The 25,605-nt window shown below is 44.2% G+C and overlaps 1 protein-coding gene across 1 annotated transcript in view; it reads left to right on the top strand.

Moving 5' to 3' along the window:
• The first annotated feature begins 7,216 nt into the window (after nucleotides 1-7,216).
• The window catches only part of LOC147639792 (uncharacterized), a 115,513-nt gene continuing 97,124 nt past the window's right edge, over nucleotides 7,217-25,605 (top strand). The window contains exons 1-4 of the mRNA XM_086774061.1: nucleotides 7,217-7,246; nucleotides 17,917-18,924; nucleotides 19,282-19,485; nucleotides 19,720-19,970. Coding sequence (XP_086630187.1) covers nucleotides 17,934-18,924; nucleotides 19,282-19,485; nucleotides 19,720-19,970 — 1,446 coding nt within the window. The 5' untranslated portion in view covers nucleotides 7,217-7,246; nucleotides 17,917-17,933. The remainder of the gene's footprint in view (nucleotides 7,247-17,916; nucleotides 18,925-19,281; nucleotides 19,486-19,719; nucleotides 19,971-25,605) is intronic.

Raw genomic sequence — 25,605 nt, 5'->3', positions numbered from 1 at the left:
TCCAACTTCCTCTTGAAAGGAGGGACCTGAGAATCAACTGTTCCAAAGTAAAAACTTTTCTCATCATCAAGGAAGAATTCCCCAGGGCCAAAGAAAGCAAAACAATAAGGAAGAAATGAAAACCAAAAGAAATATAGGAATTTGCAAGAAAACGCGATATAGGGCTATTTGGAAAATGTTAAGCACTCTCCTCGCATTTTGTTGCAAACTTCTAGGTTCTATTGATATCCATCTCCAATCAAATAGATAGCTTCCAGGTCAGTAAGACTCTCTATTTCCTTATCTTCTTGTTTAATAGTATAACACACATACTTTTGGGATGTGATGTAGCTTAGATATTAGGATAAATACCACAAGCAGGTAGACTTTTGAATTGGGCTGGTTGAAATGACTGAAGGCATGTTCCTGCAGGCTGCCTCATGAATTTACAGAAAAATGCGAGGAGAAGGCTTTAGGAATTTCAAACAGCCAAAATCGCATTTTGTTGCAAATATAAAACTAGGATGTGGAAATTTGGGATATGGGATGTGGTGGATGGGAATTGCCCAGATATCTGGACATCAAGAATTCTATGGATGGAAGAAATATATATCAAAAAACATTGAAAAAAATATAGAACTCTGACCTTTCTTTTCCTTTTCCATGCTGTTGGAGTTGCACTGGTGAATCTTTTGCTCTCTCCCAAACTTGAGCTGCAGCCTAGGTAACCTGGAGATCTGGCAGTGGTAGTAGTCTTCAGGCAGGTTGCAGTCTGGATGGAGTGTGTTGGGTAGGAAAGGAAAAGGATAATGGGAGGGTGCTGGCAAGGATGAAAGACGGGGAGGAAAGAGTGGTTATGGAACTGATTATGAAATCATGATTGGCACAAGTTCCAAGGCAAAAAGTGTCCCATTCACATGTGCCAAGTTTCAAACTCCAAGAGATTTGGGTCCCATCCACACGTGTGAAAAAACGACTCCATTCCACACGTGTGGTATTTAGTAGCTGCCTTGTTTATATTTTGCACTAATCTTTTCCCTCCTGTTTAATTTCTCCTGTCTTGGCCCTCCCCTCTCAGCTCTCTTACCTCCCTACCTCCCTACTCTGCACCATCAGCATCTTGACCAGTAGCACAGGTTCATCCCCAGCACAGGGTACTCACATCAACAGCACAGTACACCCACAGATAGCTTCCAGGTCAGTAAGACTCTCTATATCCTTATCTTCTTGTTTAATAGTATAACACACATACTTTTGGATTGTGATGTAGCTTAGATATTAGGATAAATATCACAAGCAGGAAGACTTTTGAATTGGGCTGGTTAAAATGACTGAAGGCATGTTCCAGCAGGCTGTCTCATGAATTTGCAGGAAAACGCGAGGAGAAGGGTTTAGGAATTTCAAATACCCGAAATCGCGTTTTGTTGCAAATCTCACTTTTGGGGCCTTTTTGTAGCTTAGATATTAGGATAAATACCACAAACAGGAAGACTTTTGAATTGGGCTGGTTAAAATGACTGAAGGCATGTTCCAGCAGGCTGTCTCATGAATTTGCAGGAAAACGCGAGGAGAAGGGTTTAGGAATTTCAAACAGTCGAAATCGCGTTTTGTTGCAAATCTCACTTTTGGGGCCTTTTTTGGCCGTTTTCGGGCCTCCGCATGTCCGATTCCAGCGTTTCCAGTGCCGTTTTTGGGATTTTGGGTCGTTTTGGACGTGTCTGCGATGTCAGAATCACCATTTTGCACAAAAAATAATTTTTTTAAAGATTCAAATTGGATCACCTTATTAATGTGACACGCTTCTACGAACATACAGTACTATTTATTTTTCTTATTTTTATCTTCTTTTGTTGAGTTTTCAATGTAACGTTGGCCCACTCTTGATTGGTTGAGAGCCTATTTTCTCTCTTCTAAAATGTCCCAAAATGAGCTCCCTTTTTTCCTAATGTATTGTATTTAGTTGTAAAGACAGAGAAATCACTGTAGGAATGTACCAGCATGTTACTTCAAGTATTTGCAGGAAAACGTGAGAGTGAGTTGTTAGGAATTTCAAACTGTTGAAATCGCGTTTTGTTGCAAATTTATAAATGTTGCTTCATCCACCCCTGTCATTGCCTTTTTGTATCATTCCATGTTCTCCATAGCTGTGATCTCTTTCCAATGCAGCTTGTCAAAGTGATGGCAAGAACCAAGTCAACTGCAAGGAGTGCTGGCAAGGGGCTAGGGCTTGCAGTAGCAGCAGCTGGGGCAGGTATCAAGGAATTTAGTGTGCCCCCAAAGGGAAGAGTTGCACATGGCAGGAAGGGGAAGCCAATGAGCCTGCTCCAGCAAAAGGCCAAGAGATTGAAACATGGTGCAGGTGTGCTAAAGGAGATCAGGAAGCAACAGAAAGCTATAGGCTTTGCAATCCCCAAGGCACCTTTTCACAGACTAGTGAAAGACATCTGTGATAGTTGGCACCTTAGTTGCAAGTGGAACAAGACTGCCATTCTTTCCTTACAAGAAATGGCAGAGAATTACTTGGAGAAATATTTTGAAGATGCAATGCTGGTAGCAGCCCATGCTCACAGGGTAACTCTGATGGCCAAAGACTTCAACACTTTGTCCAAAGTGAGATGGAGGTATGACAAGCTGGTCCATCCTGTGGAATGGCAGGACATCAAGATGAGAGACATATTATTAATTCCACCTACAAGAAAGTTGAAGGTAGATGAGGTTAAGGTTGTTGAAGTAACCCACTCAAAGAACACCAGAGGGAAAGCTGCTTATGAGGAGTCACTGAAGCAGCAAATAAAAGAATCCAAATCTGTTATAGATGTGGAGACTGTACAGAGGGAGCTGCAAATATAGAGAAGGTTACAGGAGCTGGGCCCTAACATAGTTGTCCATATTGAGGATGAAACTTCAGTGAATAATTTTGACTTGACAAAACCATGCTTGGCAGCATTGGCTCATAAGAATGAGTATTGCTCAGATACTATCATTCTTGCAATGCTCTAGTAAGTGTCTTTTATTTTACATTTGTTTGCAAAACAATCCTTCTTGTACCTCCTTTACACCCTACCCCAATTATTGTTTGGTCCAATGCAGCATGATGAGAAGCTGGCTTAACCACGCTGTACAGCATACAGTTCATATTATTGATCCTGCCATTTCCTCCAGGTTGAGAGATGCAAAGGAAACTCCCATGGATATTTCCAATTGGTTCAGACACTGTAATTTTGATGTTATCAATGTTTTGCTACTTCCATACCATAACAGGCATGTGGGTGACTGCTTCTTTTGGGATTCTTCTTTAAGATTGAGAACTCTTATAGCCTTTGATTTCTTAATGCTTTTTTCCTTACACAGTGACCACTAGAGCTTTGCTTCTATTGACATCCAGCAGAAGCAATGCTTTATATTCAACTCTCTTAAAAACACACACAGAGAGCTGAAATTGTAAGTGGTGTGTGTGCTATTTTTAACTTTAAACTTCATTATTTTGATTTAATGCACACTAACTGAATTATATGTATTGCAGTTGTATTAGAAGGTTTCTAGATGCATTGGATCACTGTCCTCCTAATGTCAATCTTTTGGATTCAATAGAGTCAATAAATTTAGAGGTAGAAAGTCGTTCCCTCTACTGATGTCTATTTCATGCTATCTTTCCAACTTTACAGACACCACAACAAGATGATTCAAGTAGCTGCGGCGGCTGGAGAGTGCTGATCAGTGCCAAATATATACTTTCAAGCTATTTTGAGATAGGACAGCCAGACCTTGTAAGAAAAAATAATTTTCATTTAGCTTCAAAATAATTGATATTGGTACAAAGTGTTCTAAATCGTCATATGCCATTGCAGATGAGAGAAGATAGCTTCAGCTCGAACTATGTATATAGTTTTAGAGCTGATACAATTTGGAAGTTTGTGAAGTACCTCCCCCAAACCTATTGTACCAGCTACTGTCGAGTTGGGTGAGAGCTCTAAAGTCCGAGAAGGTGTCATACACCTTGATGACACAGATGATGCTGATGTGGTGCCACAGGAACAAGGACCTAGTGCTGATGAGGAGAAGCCACAGGAACAAGGACCTGCTCTGCTGCTGCTGCTGCTGATGTTATTGAGGAGAAGATGGAGCAGCAGCAGCAAATAGATTCTCCAGGGGCAGTAGAGGAGACAATGGAGCAGCACCAAGAGATTGTACAGGACAGGATGGAGCAGCAGAAAACAGATTCTCCAAAAAAAGATAATACGGAGAGCTTGGACCATGTACAGCAGCCTCTGGATCAGGCTGTAGTACAATAGAAAATGGTTGTCAAGAATATGTTCTACATATACAATTAAACACTTTTGTACAAAATTTTACTTTATTGAATTAATACCTTTGTTTATGGAGTCTGTGTTATCTCAATTTTTAAATTTTCAATGTCTTTGCATTTTATTGAACTCTCTCTTCTTTTGAGCACCTGCAAAAAAGCAATATGAATCAATAGGGTAAAGTAAACTAATAGCAGTGCTTAATGAGACTAGGATAAGTCAGATGGTCTTGTTTTCTTAACACACCATGTGTGTTAGCATTGTCCAGCAACAACTGATAAAAATGATCAGTAAAAAATATACCCGATTGAGCTAGCGTTGTTGCACATCGACCTTGGTATTGTTGTTATCCTATCGATCCATGGAAAACATCTATAAATCCCAGAATACAATCGATGTTTTGCCATGTCTCATACGATGAAGGGTATAAATCTGAAATAAAATAACACAAGAATGTCAATAAGCAAAGAAAGAAAGCTTCATCTTAAAAATCCATACACCTCATAAAGAACAAAACCACAATAGAAAAATATACAATCAGGCTTGTGTTGCGGAAGATCATTTGGATAGTCTCGCAAGACAAGTTCTTTATGCATGTACACATGCTTAATCAAAACTTATTTCACCGATATCTTCCCTCTGGTGATTTTAAAATCTCGTACTCTTCCCTTCCATGACGCCAAGAAAATGTTTTTTGTCTGGGGTCTCTTTCTTTTGCTAGGTTGCATGAGCACCCATGCTCCTTTCGAAACACTAAACCTTTCCCAAGTTCCTTCCATTTTGACTGTATTTGAATTCTCTACCGAAGAAATAGAAGAAGCAGGTTGATGGGGTAAGGATGTGTGGTATAATTCTGCCTTCATAGCATTATCATCCACAGAGTGTCTTCCACAAGAACGGCCATAGTTTTTATTCACCATGGAGACCTTGTGAATCTGTAACAACAGCAAAGTAATGTAAACAAGATAACAAAGTGAAGTTTCAAGAAAGAGAAAGTGGGCAGACAGACAGTTGAAAAGAAACATCTTACTCTAAGCCAAACAGGATCAAGGGAGCAGTTTTGGAAAAGAAGAGGCTGCTGCACAATGAGGCAGTGGTGTAGAATGGTAGACCTTTCGAAGGAAAGGCAGCACAACATTTCAAAGTTCAAAGGAAGGTGGAAGCGGGAAGGCCCTTGTCAGAGAAAATGTCAAACTAGATTCTATCTTCATGTCCAAAGATCTTGTGAGAATAAAAAACCAATCTCCACATTAATGTAGCACGCTTGTACCTACATAAAGTATTGTTTCTTTTATCTATTTTCTCTTATTTTTGTGAATTTCCAACGTTATGTTGGCCCTCTGTTGATTGGTTGAGAGCTTATTTTTCCAAACCGTAAAAGGCCCCAAAATGAGCTCCCTTTTTTCCTAATGTCAAATCTTGAGATGTGGCTTTGTTTTGCCCAATTTTGAGCCTCTAGGTTTTGCCTATTTCAAATGTTATCCTAAGCATGTCCACATGAGGGGGGAATGTTAGGGAGTGGCTGTATAAATCCCTATGTTTTAGGGTTTGGAATTTCTCACCCATGGGGCTAGGCTGTGTGGTTTCCAATGGCACTTGTCCTACGTGGCCTATAGTGGAAGAACTAAAATTGAGCTAGATAACTCATAGCTTGATATTGAGGATAACCTTAGTCTTCTTACTCCCATCTCACACAAGTTCTTGCACAAAAGATAATATTTACACACAATCACTCTTTCCCTCTTGCTCTTACTTGCATAGAGATGCTCCCTCTCTCACTTAGATTTGTAGAAGGTTCTCATCATACAATGATATGATTGATCACATAGATCTTGAGAGGCTCCTATCTCTCTCCTCACAAAAGAAATTGTGAATCTCTCTTCTCAAACAAATGAAAAAAACTCTCTCTCACTTACTCTCTTGATTGCCACCATCATTAAGAGAAAATAAGATGTAGCAGGCTTGAGGACACATATTGTTATTTCTTTTGTGGTTTCCTTGGGTTTGAGGTAGTCCTAGTCATTGGTTCTTCACCCTTTCGTGTTCCTCGTTTGAACGAAGAGGAATTGAAACTAGGTTTTGTGGTGACGAAACTTCTATAATGGGCTCATGTAGAAAGTGGGACTCATGTTTGCACTATGTGTGCTTCCTATTGAGTGTTAACTTAGGATCATAGGTCATTTGGTGGCATCTTAGATTAAAAATATAGTTATGAGTAGAAAACCACCATTAGAACAAGGGAACAACTTCAAAATTTGGATTAGAGTCATAGGTCATTTAGTAGCGTCTTAGATTCAAAATATAATTGCGTGCTTCTTGCTGCGTGTTAACTCATGATCATAGGTCATTTGGTGGCATCTTACATTCAAAATATAATTATGAGTAGAAAACCACCATTAGAACAAGGGAACACCTTCAAAATTTGGGCCGAATACCAAAAGTTGCTTTTGAGAATGAGTTCTTTGAGTTTACAAAGATAGAGTTGTATGCATAGGATACCAGTTCTTTGAGTTTACAAAGATGAGTTATTTGCATAGAATTTACAAGTTCGTTGCATAGAACCTAAGATCTCTATGTATACATCACAAAAATCTTATCATTATTGGACCAATGAGAAAGAAAGAGAAAAGAAAACTCCTCTATATTTGTTGAAGCTTCTTTGAAAGATTGTGCTAATTTTTAACTATGCTGTTTTTAAAAGCTTACCGGACTCCCCCAAGAATAATCCGTGCTTTTTAATGATTTTAGCCATTGAATAAACACAATTTCATTTTTTGACGGGTCCAAAAAATTCAGCCACCTTACGTCAAATTAGTCAAGTGTCGGGCGCCATTGTGATCTTGGAATGTGCCCACACAAAACAGACACTCTCTACACAGGCGTTCACTTTACGTTGTTTTGCTCGATACAGCGAGAACATCCATCGCAAACACGCTCCAATTCAATCTCAAATCTTGGTTTCGGTAAGCATTTTTGTGTGTGTGTCTGTGTGTGTGTGTGTGTGTGTGTGTGTTTTTTTTTCGAACGGTGATCTCCTGTTTCGAGCTAGGGTTCGTGCATCCTACTCTCTGATTTTTTCTTGATTTCTCGCCTTTTTCTGTGAAGCTTTCTAGCTTCGATCTTGTCGACAAAGAATCGATCGGCTGTTTTCTTTGTCTATCACGTTTTTCCCTGTTTTGCTATTTTTTCATTCTTTTTGTGCCTGACTTATTGAAAGACCTAAAAGGCATTGATTTCTGTAAAGAAAACGTTTCCTTCGTTATTGTAAAGATTTATATGGACGATCATTTCATATAGTCTGCCAACTCTTTTGCAATGCATCGATTTCTGTAATGGGGGAGAAACATCTCCTATGTTCTTTCAGATGCAATGGCATTGGATGGATTAATTTGACCCTTTTCTTTTTGTAAAGACCAGCCTAGGGACCATTTCTAACAGTTGATCTGATTTTGAAACATTCATAGCGATGTGAAAACCTCTTGATGCAGTGGGAGGAGTTGGCGAATTATCTTTAACGAGATTAAGCTATTGATTAGAAAGGAAAGGCCTAAGGATCATGATGCACAAAGAAACTCGACCTCTGTTTTTGCATAGCCATGGAGTTGATCGAGAGAATGAGTGAGGTCCAAGTGGTGTGTGCATGGACTCAGCAGGAGGAGGGGTGTTGCCGTGCCATTTACAGCAAGATATATGAGATGTAGTTGAATCGGGTACTTGTCTCCTTTATAAGATCCATTGATATTCGAGGTGAAGAGCCAACCTCTTCATGGTGAAGTGTGGGGCCGTACTTGTGTGGCCTAGGTGGTTGTGATCCATTGATGCTCTGGTAGGTGGTAGATGATTACAATCTTTCTCTGATGGCTTTTTTCTTATTGTGAGTTACTCTCTATGCAAATGTTTTACAAAACTCCCATAAAATGGCTTCATGTGGTACCTCATCTCCACCATTGCCTCAGGCACCCCTAGGGAGTGCTCAACTTCAATTGAGCTTCCTCTGTTAGAAGTCATCTCCTGTCTATTTTTATACACTAGGGTCTCTGTTGTGGGTGTGCCCGCCCTTATTAGGTGTTTTCTCATTTTTCCCCCCTCTCCGTATTTTCTCCCCATTTTTTCCCTATTTTTTCTATGGCTTGGGTGGCTTCCTTGTGTTGGCAGGAGGGCCTTTGTGCTGGCCGACTGTACCTTCAAGAACCCGACCTCATATCTGTTCAGGCCGACTCAGGACAGCTGGCCGACTGAGTGTATTTGCTGGTCGTGGAGGTTCAAGGCCAGTCGGCTGCCTTTAGCACAGGCCGATTGGGTATTTGGGGCCATATAAAATGGCCCCATGGCTCCCATTCCATTTTGTATCATTCCCGAGATCTTCTTGTGTATATAGAGCAGAGTTACACGCCTCTATCTCTCTCTCTCTCTTGTGCTGTGATTTTTTGCACTGCGTTTTGCTCTTGTGTTCCCAGATCTGGTCATCACACGTTGCGTATTCTGACAAGGTATCAGAGCCTAGGCTCTAGATAGTTCTTGGGATTTGTGTGAGCAAGAGGGGGACTGTTGTGTTGCTGATTGGTGGACTGTACGGGACTGTTCGGGAAGAGGAGAAGCAAGAGGACGGCGGGCTGATTTGCTGGACAGCCACTTGTAGGTGTTAGTTCTTCTTTTTTCCCACCCACCCACCCTTTTTCAGTGTACATCCCCGCAATGGCAGATCCTTTTGAGATGGCCGAGAGGCATGTGAAGATCCCGACACTCCCCACGTTCCTCCTGGTGGACCGTCAGTTGGACGGAAACAACTACGACATATGGAAGGTTATGATAGAATCTGTTCTGGAGTCTTACGACCTCGCTGATTTCGTCATTGTTGGGGTTCCACGGCCGGAAGTAGAGGAAGGGGAGTTACCATCGATTCGAAAGGACCGGGAGGCTTAGACACAGATGTGGGATCGTGTCAACGCCAGGGTCCGTTCGTTTATCTTTCTCAACTGCACACTGCAGGTAATCAATCATGTAAAGCATATGACACTGGCCAGAGGTATATGGCAACATTTGGCCTCTCTTTACAACAGGGTATCGCCCATGAAGAGGATTTCCTTGCAAGTACAGATGCGGGTTATGAGCCCTGCAAAGTCGTTGATGATGCGAGAGCATATTAACAAGCTGCAGGCTCTTCAACAGGAAGTTCTTCAGGCTGGGAAGGAGATATCGTCAGAGGACATGGCCATAACGTTGCTGTCACACTTGCCCTCTCAGTACTCAGCATTTTACTCGTCTTTGATTACCAGTGGTGGCAGGCTCAGCACCATCACGTGGGAGGAGCTTGTGCCCATGGTCTTGGACCAGGAGGAACGATTCACGAACCCTCCTCCGGTGTGGAGGTTCGGAGGCCTTAACTGGCCAACGATCGAAAGGCCGTAACACAGGCAAAGGGAAGGCTTCGTCGGAGAAGTCTTCTGAAAAGAAGTCCGTTACTGACCGCGAGAAACTAAAGGCAGAGAGGACCTGTAATTATTGTGGCGAGAAAGGCCACTATTGGAGGCAGTGTCCCAAGCAGAAGACCGAGAAGGGTGAAGATTCCTCGGCAGCAATCATGAAAACTCTGGGGTTTGTGCACTTGGAGGTGGTGGACACCGATATTTCATTTTCTTCAGGGGCAGGGAGGAGATTGGAGGACTCTCCGCAACGGATACTCAGGAGTGGATTCTAGATAGCGGTGCTTCTTCCAGGCACATGACTCCTTCCCGTTCCGGTTTACAAGATCTCTGCAGGCTTTCTCGTTTTCTCATCTACACCATTCTGCTGTGGTGTATAAGGCACATTACATTGGTGTTTGATGCCCTTTTGAAGCGTATAATCCTTGAATGCATTTGGCATGTATTCTCCACCTCTATCCGAGCGGAGTGTTTGGACTTTACATCCACACATATTTTTAGCCATTGCTACAAAGTGTCGAAAGCATGTAAACACCTCTGCTTTTGCTTTCAAGGGGTAAACCCAAGCAAACTTGGAGTAGTCATCAATGAATGTGACAAAATAAAGATTCCCCCATATGGATGGTGTTCTCATTGGACCACATCGTGCATCACTGTATATGAGCTGTAGTTTATTTTCAGCTCTAATAGCTCCATCCTTGGGGAATGTTTTCGATGCATCTTTCTCAAAATACACCCCTCACATACATGTCTTGTGGGAGACTCAAGAGGCGGCATATTATCAACCATATGATGCTTCTGCAAAAGCATCAAACTCCAAAAATTTACATGTCCAAAATGAGCATGCCAAAGCTTTGCATCATGCATAGCAGGAGTGTGGGCAGCCACTGTATGTGCATCATAAGTATGCTTATCATAGCTGTCCAGCGTATACAAGCCTTTGTATCGTGTTCCGGAAGTGGCTATTGCATAACCCTTTGATGGGTCTTTTGCCAAACACTTCCCATCTTCAAATTCAACCTTTAAACCTTGGTCGTTTATGGCTGAGACGGAGAGCAGATTTTTGTTTATCCTTGGAACATACAAGACTTTTGTCATACATATATTTGCACCATTGGCTGCAACAAGTATGACATTGTCAATTCCCTTTACTGGATAAGTGGTATGATCTGCACATGAGACAGTGTGGCCATTAGAAGTATAAACCAAGTGCTGAAATACATCTTTGCATGAAGTGATGTGGCTCGAAGCACCACTATCAAAATACCATGATACATCCTATCTGTTGGATGCAATGCAAGACATATCATTTCCTGAAGCACTTGGTGTGTCACTAGTGCATGTGACCAAAAAAGTGTGCTCTTCCTGAATTTCATTAGCCGATTGCTCTGCTTTGTTATCAGAAGAGTCTGCTATTGCATTACCTGCATCTTTCTTCTTCTCTCAATCCGTTTTCCACATTCATTGATGTAGTGGCCAGGCTTATGGCAATAGTGACATTTGCCCTTCTTTTTAGGCTTGTCACCAGAAGAGGGCTGTCCATGACCAACCTTACTAGACTGGTGTCCCCCATGCTTAAAGCTCTTTGCTTTACCCTTATCCTTGGTTGTAAATGCTTTGTCTCCACCACGGTTGCTAGATAGGATTCCTCTTGTTTGCTCTTCTTGCAAGAGTAAACTCACTAGCTCTTCAAAAGTGATGGAATTAGCACCTCCTCTTATAGAGAGGTTGAGAGGTGTGAAAGCCCACATAGGAGGGTGGTAAAAGAATTAAGAGTGTTGGTGACTAGTTGTCTGTCTAGGATAACCTCATCATTGTTGAGCAATTGTTCCTGTAAATCTTTCACTTTGGTGAGATGAGCTGACATGGAGTCACCCTCATCCATAGAAAGAAGATCCAATTGCCTCTTCAAGTAGGCAACTCTTGCCTCGTTGTGTACCTGATACATTGCTTCCAAAGTGTCCCATGCAAGCTTCGATGTCGTGTAGGACCGAACGTGTGGAATAATAGACCTTTTCAGGGCTATCAAGGACATGGCCTGTGTATCCGTGGAGTCCCATCTCTTCTGCTCTTGTGTGGGAGAAGGTTGTGCTTTAGGAGCTCTTTGAGCACCTTCCTTTTGAGGCGTTGCTAGTTGTAACACGCGGAAGCTCTGGGTAGTCTTCTTTCAGCCCTAAACACTCTTGGAAACCTTCTGATGCAAAAACGCACCATCTGATGCAAAAACGCAGGTAGAGAGAGAGTAGAGAGAGAGAGTGAGAAGTGCTGGAAATTCAGTATATACTATGGTACAAAAAGGTACATATCTTTGCAGCCCTTGGCTGCCTTCATAAAAAGGTGGTTAACCCTAAAATCTGTCCCCTATGGGACCTCTAAGGATCCAATCCCCTAGTGGGAGAGAATGACTAAGACCTTGAGCAAGGGGGCTATTTATAGTCCCTTGGAGTACATGGGAAACTGGCCGACTGCTGGTCGGCCAGTAATAAGTTCATAAAACCCCTTTTTATGCAGTCGGACTGGATGTGCTTTTTGTCCTTGATGCGCCTGCTGCTGCCACACCTTCCTGGCATTGCTGACGTCAGCCGACATGCTTTCTGGTACAGCCGACAGCTCCTATACTTAGCCGACTGTACCCTGGTTCTTCTCCATATCCAAACTGGCCACTTCTGTATCTTGTGCTCCAATCCCTGGCTCTATCTGGTTTTGCTCTTTATCTGGCTGCCTCTTCTGGATCTAGCCCTGAGAATGTCCATGGCATCTATGATGCACATGACATCCCCCTCTGCTAAACTTGATGACGAGAATCCAACCTGCTCTTGGATGACTGTCATCATCCCAATCCTGTCCCGAAGTCCCTCTGTCATCTTCCATCCCTGGCAAACCTTTTTCTCTGAAAATCCGGTCTGTTTCTCCAAACCACTCTGTCTCTGATGAAGATCTATGCATCTGGTCTTCCTCTAGTCCACAATCCATTCCTGCCCTGACTCTGAACACCGTCTTGGTCTTCGTTCCTGGAACTGAGTCTGGCACTCTCACATCACCCTTGGAGGATCAACCTCCCTTGGGACCGGTCCCTTAGAACCTATCTGGCTCACGGAACTGCCATCCCCATCTGGCACTGTGGAACACCACCAACAAACCTCCTGGGAGTTCTTCCCGATCTGTGTTCCCGCCTTGGGCTTCGAATCCGTGTACTTTCCTGTACCTTGGACCTGTACACCATCATCTGGGACTGAATCAGTGTTTAGCTTTGCTGAGCCTGATGCTCTGATACCAATGTAACACGCGGAAGCTCTGGGGAGTCTTCTTTCAGCCCTAAACACTCTTGGAAAACCTTCTGATGCAAAAACGCACCATCTGATGCAAAAACGCAGGTAGAGAGAGAGTAGAGAGAGAGAGTGAGAAGTGCTGGAAATTCAGTATATACTATGGTACAAAAAGGTACATATCTTGCAGCCCTTGGCTGCCTTCTTGAAAAGGTGGTAAAACACCAAAACCTGTCCCCTATGGGACCTCTAGTGATCCCAATCCCTAGTGGGTTTGAATGCCTAAAACAATGAGTACTTGGGCCTTTTTATAGGTCCCTTGGACAAAGGGTAGACTGGCCGACTGCTGGTCGGCCAGTATTAAATGCATTAAATGCTTATTAATTCAGCTGACTGGGTGGTCCTCCTTGATCTTGATGCGCCTGATGCCTTGATCTTGATGCGCCTGATGCTGGTTCAGCCGACCACCTCCATGAGCAGCCGACAGTCCTTTCTATGCAGCCAGCACCAATGTCCTGCAGCCGACACACTTCTGATCTTCAGCTTGTTCTCCATGCCAGTCTACACTGCCACAAGTGCTCTGTACTCCTTCATCTCGGTTCTACTCTTTATCTGGCTGCCTCTTCTGGATCTAGCCCTGAGAATGTCCATGGCATCTATGATGCACATGACATCCCCCTCTGCTAAACTTGATGACGGGATTCCAACCTGCTCTTGGATGATTGTCATCATCCCAATCCTTTTCCCGGAGTCCCTCTGTCATCATCCATCCCTGGCAACCCTTTTTCTCTGAACATCCGGCCTGTTCTCCAAACCCCTCTGTCTCTGACGAAGATCTATGCATCTGGTTCCATCAAGTCCAAAATCCGTTCCTGCCCTGACTCTGAACACCGTCTTGGTCTTCATTCCTGGAACTGAGTCTGGCACTCTCACATCACCCTTGGAGGATCAACCTCCCTTGGGACCGTTCCCTTAGAACCTATCTGGCTCACAGAACTGCCATCCCCATCTGGCACTGTGGAACACCACCAACAAACCTCCTGGGAGTTCTTCCCGATCTGTGTTCCCGCCTTGGGCTTCGAATCCGTGTACTTTCCTGTACCTTGGACCTGTACACCATCATCTGGGACTGAATCAGTGTTTAGCTTTGCTGAGCCTGATGCTCTGATACCAATGTAACACGCGGAAGCTCTGGGTAGTCTTCTTTCAGCCCTAAACACTCTTGGAAACCTTCTGATGCAAAAACGCACCATCTGATGCAAAAACGCAGGTAGAGAGAGAGTAGAGAGAGAGAGTGAGAAGTGCTGGAAATTCAGTATATACTATGGTACAAAAAGGTACATATCTTTGCAGCCCTTGGCTGCCCTCATAAAAAGGTGGTTAACCCTAAAATCTGTCCCCTATGGGACCTCTAAGGATCCAATCCCCTAGTGGGAGAGAATGACTAAGACCTTGAGCAAGGGGGCTATTTATAGTCCCTTGGAGTACATGGGAAACTGGCCGACTGCTGGTCGGCCAGTAATAAGTTCATAAAACCCCTTTTTATGCAGCCCGACTGGATGTGCTTTTTGTCCTTGATGCGCCTGTTGCTGCCACACCTTCCTGGCATTGCTGACGTCAGCCGACATGCTTTCTGGTACAGCCGACAGCTCCTATACTCAGCCGACTGCACCTTGGTTCTTCTCCATATCCAAACTGGCCACTTCTGTATCTTGTGCTCCAATCCCTGGCTCTATCTGGTTCTGCTCTTTATCTGGCTGCCTCTTCTGGATCTAGCCCTGAGAATGTCCATGGCATCTATGATGCACATGACACTAGTTGTAAGGTAAGTGGGCGTGTGTTGTCACCACACACGATGCACCAAAGCCCTTTGGCTACCAGCAAGTTATTGATCATAAAACTCCATAGGGAGTAGTTTGATCCATCCAACTTGACCTCCTGGGTGAGTACACCAAATACATCTGTAGCATTTTGAGCCATGTAGACAAAATACACCTGCAAGCAAACCAAGTACCAATGTGCACTCCCAGGCAACCAAATGTCTTGTGAAAACTTTTGCCTGCAATCTCAAGTAAGTATAAACCTGCACCAAATTGTCCAAGTACACTCAATGTGTATACATATGTGACAAATCACTGTTGTAATCCCCTGTTACATGCTCGAAACTGAAAATCCCCAATTTTTATACACTGCAATTGCGTTAATTGTCCAATTTTCACAAAAACCCCAAATTTTTGCAACTAAAAGAGGCTTTATTGATTTTGACCTCAATTTGAAAAACCCGTAAATTCCAAGCAAAGCAAAATGTTCAGTTTTGGCAATTATGCGAAATCCACAGATGGTGGTTCTTGACGTAGCCTTCAATTTTCCATGCAAAGGGGAATTTTGCCAAACCCCCAAATTTGTGTACCTGCAAATATCTGCTGTTTGATATTTGTAAAAGCAAAATTCTTTACCTGCACAAAAGGGGGCAAAAAAGCAAGCCGGTATATAGGAGGCGGGCATGTACACATGGACGCACACTGTCACCACCACGAGGCATCGTGGGCATGGGCATGTACACGTGGAGGCAGAACGGCGACGTTTGGTTGGCTGGAGACGGTGACACTGGCAAGGAGCATTCGGGTAGGAGATGGCAACGACGACGGTGAGCTGTAGGGGAACAGTCGGTGACGGCGAGCTGTAGTGGCTATCGGCATTGGTGTGACGAAATGGCTGCCGGACGTATGGAGCCCAAAAAAACACATAAATCCGGCGGATGCTATGTAAGCCACAAGTGTGGCTGAGCTCCGCTGGTGGCTGCCTGCTGTGGTGATAGCACCGCCGGTTGGCCGGGTGGAGGTGGAGCACTTGGCACTAGCTCAGCCACAAGTGTGGCTGAGCTCCGCTGGTGGCCGCCTGCTGTGGTGACAGCACCGCCGGTTGGCCGGGCGGAGGTGGAGCACTTGGCACTAGCGCCGCCACATGTGGAGGCGGAAATGGGCTGAGCCTGGCGCACAGGAGGTAGGCGTTCATTGGAGCAGTCGCGGACGGGGAGAGAGCGCTCGACAGGACTGTCGGCGGAGAGCCACCATCGGAAGGAGCAGCAGGTGAGCAGGTGCAGCAAGGCTCTGATAAGAAATGTTGGAACTCACACACTCACATACACAGCGTTTCCTGCAAATTAGGATTAGCTGCAGAAACAGGAAGCTCACACAAAGAAAGAAAGAAGAAAGAAAGCTGTATTAACGTCTACTAGAGGCCGAACCCGACCTATGAGACAAATAAATGTACAACTGTCAATGTCTTCTTGATGTCCAGAAAAAAAAGGACAAAATGAACATGAAATAAAGTATGAAAGTACCGAGCTAGTGGGGGGGTGTGATGGATGGAGCACTACTGCTAGAGGCTCAGTATGCAACCTATATGCGTAGGGTATACAAGAATGCAATGCAGATCTATCTAGTCTTTTTCGCTGGTGTCGAAGTTGAATTCTTCGAAGGTTGGTCTGAAGACTTTTCTTCAGTCGCGCTAGCCATTGGTGCGGAGAACTTCTTTTTGTGCTTGTTCCCCTGCTCGGTAACGGGTTTAGACTTGGAAGAGACCATTGTATTATCATAAATACGAGCGGAATGAATGGCCTCGTCCAAAGGTTTGCATTTGTTGTTTTTAACCTGTAAACGGTTTGAGTCGGGTAAACCGGCCATGAAGAACCCCAAAAGAGGTGTGGGATCCATCTTTGTAGCTTTCAAACCACATAAAATATCTAGATATATTGTGTCCCTCTAATGGGTGGTTCCTACATAACCTTGGCGCACAATCTAGACACGTAATGTTCTCTTTTTTTGTTCTTATAATGAAGAGTTTACTGTAAGTTGTGGTGTAGAGAGAGGACACTCCCGTAATCCAAGCATCTGAAAATCAAAATTGCTGGAGGGTGCCTTCCAAGGAGTTCTATCCAATCTTTAATATACTTTTTCAAAAATCAAGCAGGAAAATGGGCTGCTCACTCTCCTTGGTCCATTTTGCTGCCTCTTAGAAAGAAAAACACTATAAAAAGAGCTTCTGCCTTGCTTAAAGGCAGTATAATAATCTTGGATCAAGTCTTCAAAAAACAGCTGAAGTTTTAGACTTATGGCCTTAGCCATGATCTTATATGCCATGCCCAAATGAGTGGTCGATCTCCAATCTGGGCCTTATCTTCATGTTTAGGGATAAGGTGGATAAGACCATTAGAAAGGGTATCTGCCGGCATCGAACTTAAATCCTGAAATTCCTGGAAGGCCCTTGTAATATCAGTCTTGAATGAGGACCATAAAGAAAGAAAGCCTCAAGGGGATCAGCCATTATCCTGAGCCTCTCCTTTTGTGAAAGGTGTGCACTGTGTTTAGTCCTCTCTAGTTCCTCTACCAAAAACTGAGCATCCAGAACCAACTGCATCTCATGTGAAACCAAATGTGAAATATGCCTCCAAATTGCGTGTTGAGTTGGGCCAAGAATGGAGAAGAAGTGTTTATTTGCAAACATTCTCGATACCATTTGGATGGAATATACTTGTGAAGGCAAACCCTAAATTTCTTTGTAAACACATATCGCATTTTAAAATGTATGATTAAAACTAGCCTTGCCTAATCTCTACTAAGCAGGTGAGAATCCTTGCCAGTTACAACGCATTTAGTTTTATCCATGGCCAGCTTCTCCTTTCTATATAGGACACCTGCCAATCAGAGGGCATCTAAGACTTGTATGAGGCTAGCTTTGAGTATAGTTTTTCTCAAAAGTCTTGCCATAAACTTGCGGATTGCAACACAGTCTTACTTGTCTTTTGGTTAATAATTCATGCCTATTGAAATGTATTTTTCTGGTTTTCCTTGCATGTTTTATTTCTATTAACGATTCTTCCATAGGTGGAAGCACAGTATGCAAGCCTCAGTAATCAGGTGAGGTTTTTTCTGTTCTATCCAGGCCAGGCACAGCAAGCAATGGTTCAGCATGCATACAGCAAACGCGAGCCACATTCTGATCCTGATCAAGCACAGAGGTTTCTTTCAGCCAAAATCAATGAGTTTGCAGAGAAGAGCAACTCTCAAAGGCCTCAAACCTCTCCCAAGGATATTAAAGGTGCCAAATCTCACAGGTGCAATAACCTTCAAAATCTTGATAAAAATGGCAACACTCTAATCTATGGAAGCACTCAAAGTGTGCAAATTCATATAAAGGGCAGAGGTGCTGAATCATCTCATGGCTGCTATGATGATGTTGATAGCCTTGACAAAGATAGTAATCTTTTGATCTATGGTAATCCTCTATGGGCTGAAGAGAAAAGCCCTTATCATGGCAAAGAGATTATCAAAGCTCTTGCAGCAGGTGATACAAATGATGTGGATGATGGCCATAACTATGAAGCATTGGAAGGCCACCTTAATCGATCGGTGGTTGTGTCACCACAAAATGATCATCTCATGTATTCAAATGACTCATCAGATGGTGAAGACCATGCGGATGACCATGCAGATGACCATGGAGATCACCATGGAGATGCACAGTTTTGGAAGTTGTTGCTTCATGATGTAGAGAGCAGATCTACATCTCAGAGTAGTAGCATTTATGAGTTTGATTCATTACTGGAACCAAAGGACTCTCATGAACAAGGGCCCCCAGTGCAATGCAGTATAAAAGCTACCAATCCCAGCCACACAAGAAGGTTGATTTCTTCAAATGGGGGCAACTTGAACCGTAATGATAAGTTAGCCGATGAGACTTGTCTGCATGCTAAAGCCAAAGGTAGACCATTTCTTCACACTAAAGTGTTACCTAGTCATGGAGAAGGTGGTCTACAAAATGTGAAAGAAAAAACGGACGTCTGGTCAAAAAATGTTCCCAAAATCCTTTGGAAAGAGAAAAATGACTTCGAAGAGAGTAAAGTTGATGAGCAGTGGAACCCAACTTCCAAGTACGCAAGTGTACATGAAAGTGAGTGGCCCGTTGGTAGCTCCCTTCAAACCAGAGTTGGATATAAAGTTAAATTCATGTTTCTTTTGCTTCTAAATAATGTCCAAGTTCAATTTCTTTTCATTTTGTGAGCATGCGAGGTTTGCTTACGAGCTTATCAATAAGTAAATGAATGAATATATTATATATATGTGTGTGTGTGTGTGTGTATGTATATAGTATGTATGTATATGTGCATGGCTGCATGTTAGTATTCATGTAGTTATGTAGGAATGCATAAACGTTGTATGTGTGCATCATGTATGATCTTTATGATATGTATGTGTGTATGTATGAAGTGTTTAGACGGTCAAAATGTACTATCTTGTGTGGTTACAGGGAGGTATGAAAATTGCCCACCACCAGGCCAGCAACTTCATGATCTTACTGCTTTTGATGGTAAGAATGCCTTTGCAAACAACAAACCTAGCATGCTCTGGAACAACTATGAAAGCTACAAGAGGGATGTGAGCACATTATCCCCACAAGAGGAGGACTATTTATATCAAAATTCTGATGTGCTGGCAGCATTTGAAATTGAAGGTCTGTGTATGTCTGTGCACATGCATGCGTGCACATGCGCGTGTGTTTATCTTTGTGCATTTTCATCCTCAATTGATTTTTATTGGAATGACGGAGCATGTTTGTGTAGATACATCAAATGGCCTTAGTCAGTGCAATTACTTCCACAGATGAATAAGACCTTGCTAATCATTTTAAATCTCATCTTAATCATTAACCAACCAAGTAAAAGATTTAACTCCTGTTATGTGGCAGACTATGGCAATCTAAACAAAAGAGTCAGGAAAGAATTCAAAACACAAGGAAAAGAAGGCTTGCATGAGGATCCATATGAAGAATACATACATGAGTCATTACTTAATCAAAATGATTTACTTAAGTCTGCAGACAACATAAACCATTCGTACAAAATAGATAATATGGAAGAAAGAGGCCGAATGCTTGAAAAAAAAAAGGAGACAAGCCTTTTTGATGATACAAGTTCTTGGTCCACCAACAATTCAGAGGTGGCTACAGCACTCAAGTCTCTTTTCATCCTTCAGTATGCTCAATTAAATGATTCCTCTACCAATAAATCGTAGTTATACAATTTAGTTTATGCCGTGAAAAAGGGCATTAGTTAAACTATATGTTGAATACATGTACTTCTGTTAAGAACATATTTAGGGTTTCAAATGTGCGGGGGATGCCAGTGGTGTTAAGGATCTCTAGGGTTTTGGAAAGGATACAGATATGATCCCTCTAATGAGGTAAGAAACTCAAAAAGAAAGGAGGACTCTCCATGGCTGGCTGCTCTCACAAGAAGGAAAGCACCACACTTCACAGTGTCCGATTTTGTAACTGTAAGGCCAGCTGTGTGACCTTGTTGGCAAACTGGAGCATGGGTTGCAAGTTGTGATGCAAACTCTGAAACTCATTCTGGAGCCACTCAAGATACTGTGGGACAGGATTTTTGGTCACCTTGAAACACATTTCAGCAGCCCTGAAATGTGAAACGTCTGAAATGCTTGAAACGTTTCGAAGTTTCACTGAAACGCTTGCTTGAAATGTGCATTTGAAATGGCTATTTTTTTGGGGTTTTTTTTTTCCAAGTACTTATATCTCTTGATTATATATATATATATAGGCGTTTCGGTCCGTGTTTGTCTCGGGGTGAAACTCTATGTTTCAAGGTGAAACATTTTGGGGCTGAAACGTTTCGTGGTGATGATAGACAGGAACCGCATCTTAAGGTCCTCAACAAAACAGTCAAACCGGTAAGTGCTACACCATTATCATTGGTGTTGGCAACAAAACCGTCATACCTCCATGTGCACGCCTAATGGGACGATTAGCTAACATAACCTTCTCCCTATCTGACCTGGAAAATATGCTTCAATCTCTGGGGTATTGAAGCAGCCCAGAGTGTCTTGGCACCTTGCAAGCACCTGGCTTGGCACCATGACATCCATCTCCTGATAGGATAGGTGGAGTGCCAATCCTATACCATCCAGAAAAGCTGCACTTGGTTCTTGCATTGCCCACAAGCTGCTGTGAAGGTGTTCTCATGGGCCATGGAGGGTGTCAATGAGGTTAGTTCAGATGAGAGTAGATAGACCGTGTGAGGAGTGGCAGAACCCTCTGTTGTCTGTCATTTGTGGCTGAAACCTTTCTAGATCTACAAAGCTGTGAGAGTGCTGATCATCTCTGGGTGAGTCGCATGGTATAGAAGCAGCCCAGTGTGTTTTGGGCACCTTACACAAGCACCTTGCCACAGGACATCCATATCCCGTTAGGATAGGTGGAGTGCCAATCCTGTATCATCCTCTTTGTAGATGGGGGATTGGGTGTGCCTCCATCACCAAAGCCACAAGTGCCCCAAGGGATGAAGTGCTCGTTGTGTTGGTCCTGAAGAGGCGCAAGATCCTCGTTACGCCTTGTTACGGGATCACGCAAGGTGCCACTCCCCTGCGTCCTAGTGCAGATGGGCATGGGGGCAGTTACCTCAAATCCATAAATGCCAAGGAGGGTCCTCAGCTTCCTAAGGAGGGATGGGATTAGTCTCCTAAGTGTGGCCATCATAGCAACAGGAAACTGCCGTTTCCTAGCCCGGAAATGCGGAAACACCGTTTCCCGAGAGTCGCCGTTTCCGTTTCTCCGTTTCTCCGTTTCCTAATCTCCAATAAAAAATCACCTACTGATTTGTCTCATCTAGTGGTTGCTTAGTGTTTTTCTACAAATTTTTCTCAATATTTATTTATGATGGTGTACTCAAACTTTTCCCTAGGGCGTGCTGAAGACCTGCGAGCTCCCTGACCCTCCGCCTCTGTCGTCTGTGTCGCCCCCCTTCCTTCCTCTGCCCCCCCTCCTTCCTCTCCCGTTGTTCACCCCTGCTTCTGCCCGCCCCTCTTCCTCCCGCTGCTGTCTCCTGTCTGCGCCCCATCCCCTCTTGCTCTCCTTGTTCGCCTCCCCTCCTCTCTCCGCCTCCCCTCCTTCCTCCGCCGCCTCCTTTCTGCGCAGACTTGCTGCGCTGCCCTTCCCTAGCCCTTCCTCACCTGCCACCTCCCCTCCTTCCTCCGCCTCCTCCATTCTGCGCAGCCTTTGCTGCGCTGCCCTTCCCCCGCCCTTCTTCGCTTGGTTTTTTTCTTTTTTCTTTTTTCTTCTTTTTCTTTTCATTTTTCTTTTTCTTTCTTCTTTTCTTCTTTCTTCTTTTCTTTTCTTCTTCTTTTTCTTGTTTTTTTTTCTTTTCTTTTTCTTGTTTCTTCTTTTCTTCTTTTTTCTTTTCTTTTCTTTTCTTTTTCTTTTTTCTTTTCTCTCTCTCTCTCTCTCTCTCTCTCTCTCTCTCTCTCTCTCTCTCTCTCTCTCTCTCTCCCCCCTTCGCTTTGCCTCCTTCCCGGCTGCCTCCCGCCTTCGCTTCGCTTCGCCTCCTTCCTGGCTGCCTCCCGCCTTCCCCTCCTTCACCGCCTCCCTCCTCGCTGACCCCCCCTCCTTCGCTTCGCCTGACCCTTCCGCCTCCCGTGTAGCCGCCGCTCCCTTCGGTGCTATCATTTGTTCTCTCTCTCTCTCTCTCTCTCTCTCTCTCTCTCTCTCTCTCTCTCTAGGTGCCAGTAGTATCATCTTTATTTTTCATTTTCTGGTTTTTTATCCAAACATTGTATCAGATCCACCATGATGTAACTTTTTGGTCTCATAGGTCATTATGGCCTTTTGAAGACGTTAATATAACATTTCATTTCATTTTTTCATTTCTCTCTCTCTCTCTCTCTCTCTCTCTCTCGATCTCTCTCGATTCACAAAATAGGGGATATGCTCGATCCGAGCAACTACAGGACGGTTATGGTTGGCCACGTGCTGGCCAAACTCTATGGTGCAGTGTTGGAGCAAGAGCTTAGCTTATATGCTGAGCAAGCAGGTTTACGCTCATCACGGCACGCAGGCTTCAGGAGAGCTTTCTCTACCACTGACCATGTATTCACTTTGAGATGTATGATTGATCAGGCCAGAGTGAGGAAGAGAAAGCTCTATTGCTGCTTTGGGGATTTCCGCAAGGCATTTGACACAGTACCACGAGAGAGGCTCTTTCAGCGCCTGCAGTCTCTTGGCATACCAGCAGATATGACATGGGGCATTTATGCATTATATGACCAGGTTTTTGGGCGAGTCAGATGTCCAGGAGGTATGTCCGAGACTATTGCTAGCACCATTGGTGTGAAGCAAGGATGTCCAGGAGGTATGTCCGAGACTATTGCTAGCACCATTGGTGTGAAGCAAGGATGCCCACTTTCCCCCACGCTATTTGGGTTATACGTTGATGAGGTGGCTGACTTCATTACACGGGGAGGCGGAGATGGAGTTGATTTAGCAGGTACCTCAGTACATATTATGCTTTATGCCGATGATATTGTATTAGTGTCTGGGTCTCCAGGTGGTCTACAGCGGTGGTCTACAGCAGCATCTACATGCACTTGATGATTCTGCACACAGAGGGGTCTTACTGTGAACCTTGGGAAAACCAAGGTTATGGTCTTTTATACATCGAGATAGGGCAGGAGTCAGCTGACATTCACTCTCGCAGGACGCCAGGTGGAGGTGGTGACATCATACGTGTACCTAGGGGTTACCTTCTCTGCAGCAGCCACACACTTCACCATGGGTTCAGCAGCCAGAGCTAGATTGACACGGGGATATGGAGCATTGGCTATGCTAGAGAGATAGTGCCACCAGGCGCATTTTCAGGAGCCCCGGACGAACGGGTGGCTATTTGACACATTAGTCACACCGGCATTGATGTATGGAGCAGCGGTATGGGTGCCAGGCCTTGCTACCCATTGGTGGACACAGATAGAGAGACCACAGGCCCTCATGATGGCACGCATGATACGCAGCAAACCATCAGTACCTCATGACATTATCCGAGCAGAGTTTGCTGCGCCTCCTATGATAGTAGAGGCCATATTTCAGACTATATGCCTGCTAGACATATTCAGAGAGATGCCACAGGAGAGATTGTCATACAAAGCTTTTGAGGCATCTAGACAGCTGGCTAAGGGGCAGGAGACAGAGGATCATGGTATGCACAGGTCACACATTGGTTCTCACAGCATGGCCTAGACATGGATCATCTACCACCATTCCAGTATGACAGGGATGCACCACATATCCGTCTCTCTCATAGTGAGAGGAACAGAGTATTGAGACAGGACCTATGGCAGCTCTATACACGAGAGACATGGATATCGCCTACACAGCCTCTTCCACTGGAGATGCTATACTACAGAGATCACTTCATGAGTATCACTGATGATGGATTTATAGAGAGGCCTAGATACATGGAGGGCTTTTTTCCACACGGCTCCCGAGTGGCTATTGGTCATCTTTGAGTTTCATCACACCGATTGGAGATTGAGACGGGCAGAGCAGCACAGATCCCCCGAGAGGAGAGGGTATGCAGATTGTGCAGAGAGGAGGTGGAGAGTGAGGAGCATTATGTATGCAGATGCAGAGCATATACAGCCATCAGAGAGAGATATCCCATTTTATTCAGAGAGCCACATTCCCTACGCCAGATCTTTGAGGCAGCAGACCAGCGCATACTGGGGAGATTCATTCTAGACATACAGCGCCACAGAGAGACATCATTACAGGCTCAGACAGCTCTAGAGGGGGGACGACAGAGACAGATTACTACATTTTTTCAGAGATCCATCCCACTCCCAGCCCCTTCACGGCAGGGAATTTCTCTCCAGACTCCAGAAGGTATGTGTGATTGTTGATGAAGGTCACAATTGCACATGCATCATCAATCACCAATTCAATCCATGACAATTTCCCAATATCTTTCAAAAGATTATTGAGACAATGTTCCATGCAAAAAGAGACGGTGATTTGAGGATACATACTCTCAAGAATAGCTCCCGCTGCCCTATTTGTCGCCTCACCATCCGTGACGAAACCGATCACACATTCGGGGCCGATAATCTCGACAGCACTACTCCACTTAGCAGCAAGTACATCCGCACTCTTTCCCGTCCCTGAAGCATCATGTGAGGAGACAAAGTACATCCCCCCCCGTGAGTATGCCACAAGGCCATGGATAGACCTTTTCCGCGTGTCACTCCATCCGTCTGCAATCAAAGAGACTCCATTGAGAGCCCATTGTCTCTTTGTGTTTGCCGCCGCTTGCTCAACAAGGCGTTTCTCCTTGTGAAGCATAGTGGTCCGCAAGGTTTCGGAGGATGGAGGTGTGTAGTGAGGACCGTACTCGCCAATCTTCTTCACCATCATTTTGAAGTAGTCGGACCTATTTATCATTTCAAAAAAAAAGAGGGTAAGTAATTAGAATGGCAAAATGGTGACCCGTGAATCGTGACTCGTGAGACATGATGATGAAATCATGTGAGTGAAATACGTACCGTGCCACACGAAAAGCAATGTGGTCATGAAAAAAGAAGCGGGTCACCGCGGCATCAACCTCCTCCTTCTTTTTGGGATCCCAACTCCCCTCAAGAGTACTTTGCCGACGAGAGAGAGAGGGTGGACTAGGTTGCGGCATTGAGAAGGCAGCTTGTGTGAAGCCACGAGTAGTGCCACGAGGAGGACGTGGTAGAGGGGTAGATGAAGATGCACCACCACCCGATGTAGAACCTGATGTTTGGGTTGGAG

This window comes from Cibotium barometz, chromosome 3, assembly GCF_041138505.1.
Source record: "Cibotium barometz isolate CiBa-2024 chromosome 3, ASM4113850v1, whole genome shotgun sequence".
NCBI lineage: Eukaryota > Viridiplantae > Streptophyta > Polypodiopsida > Cyatheales > Cibotiaceae > Cibotium > Cibotium barometz.
Note: the sequence above shows the minus strand (reverse complement) of the source record. Positions and strands in the feature narration are given on the sequence as shown.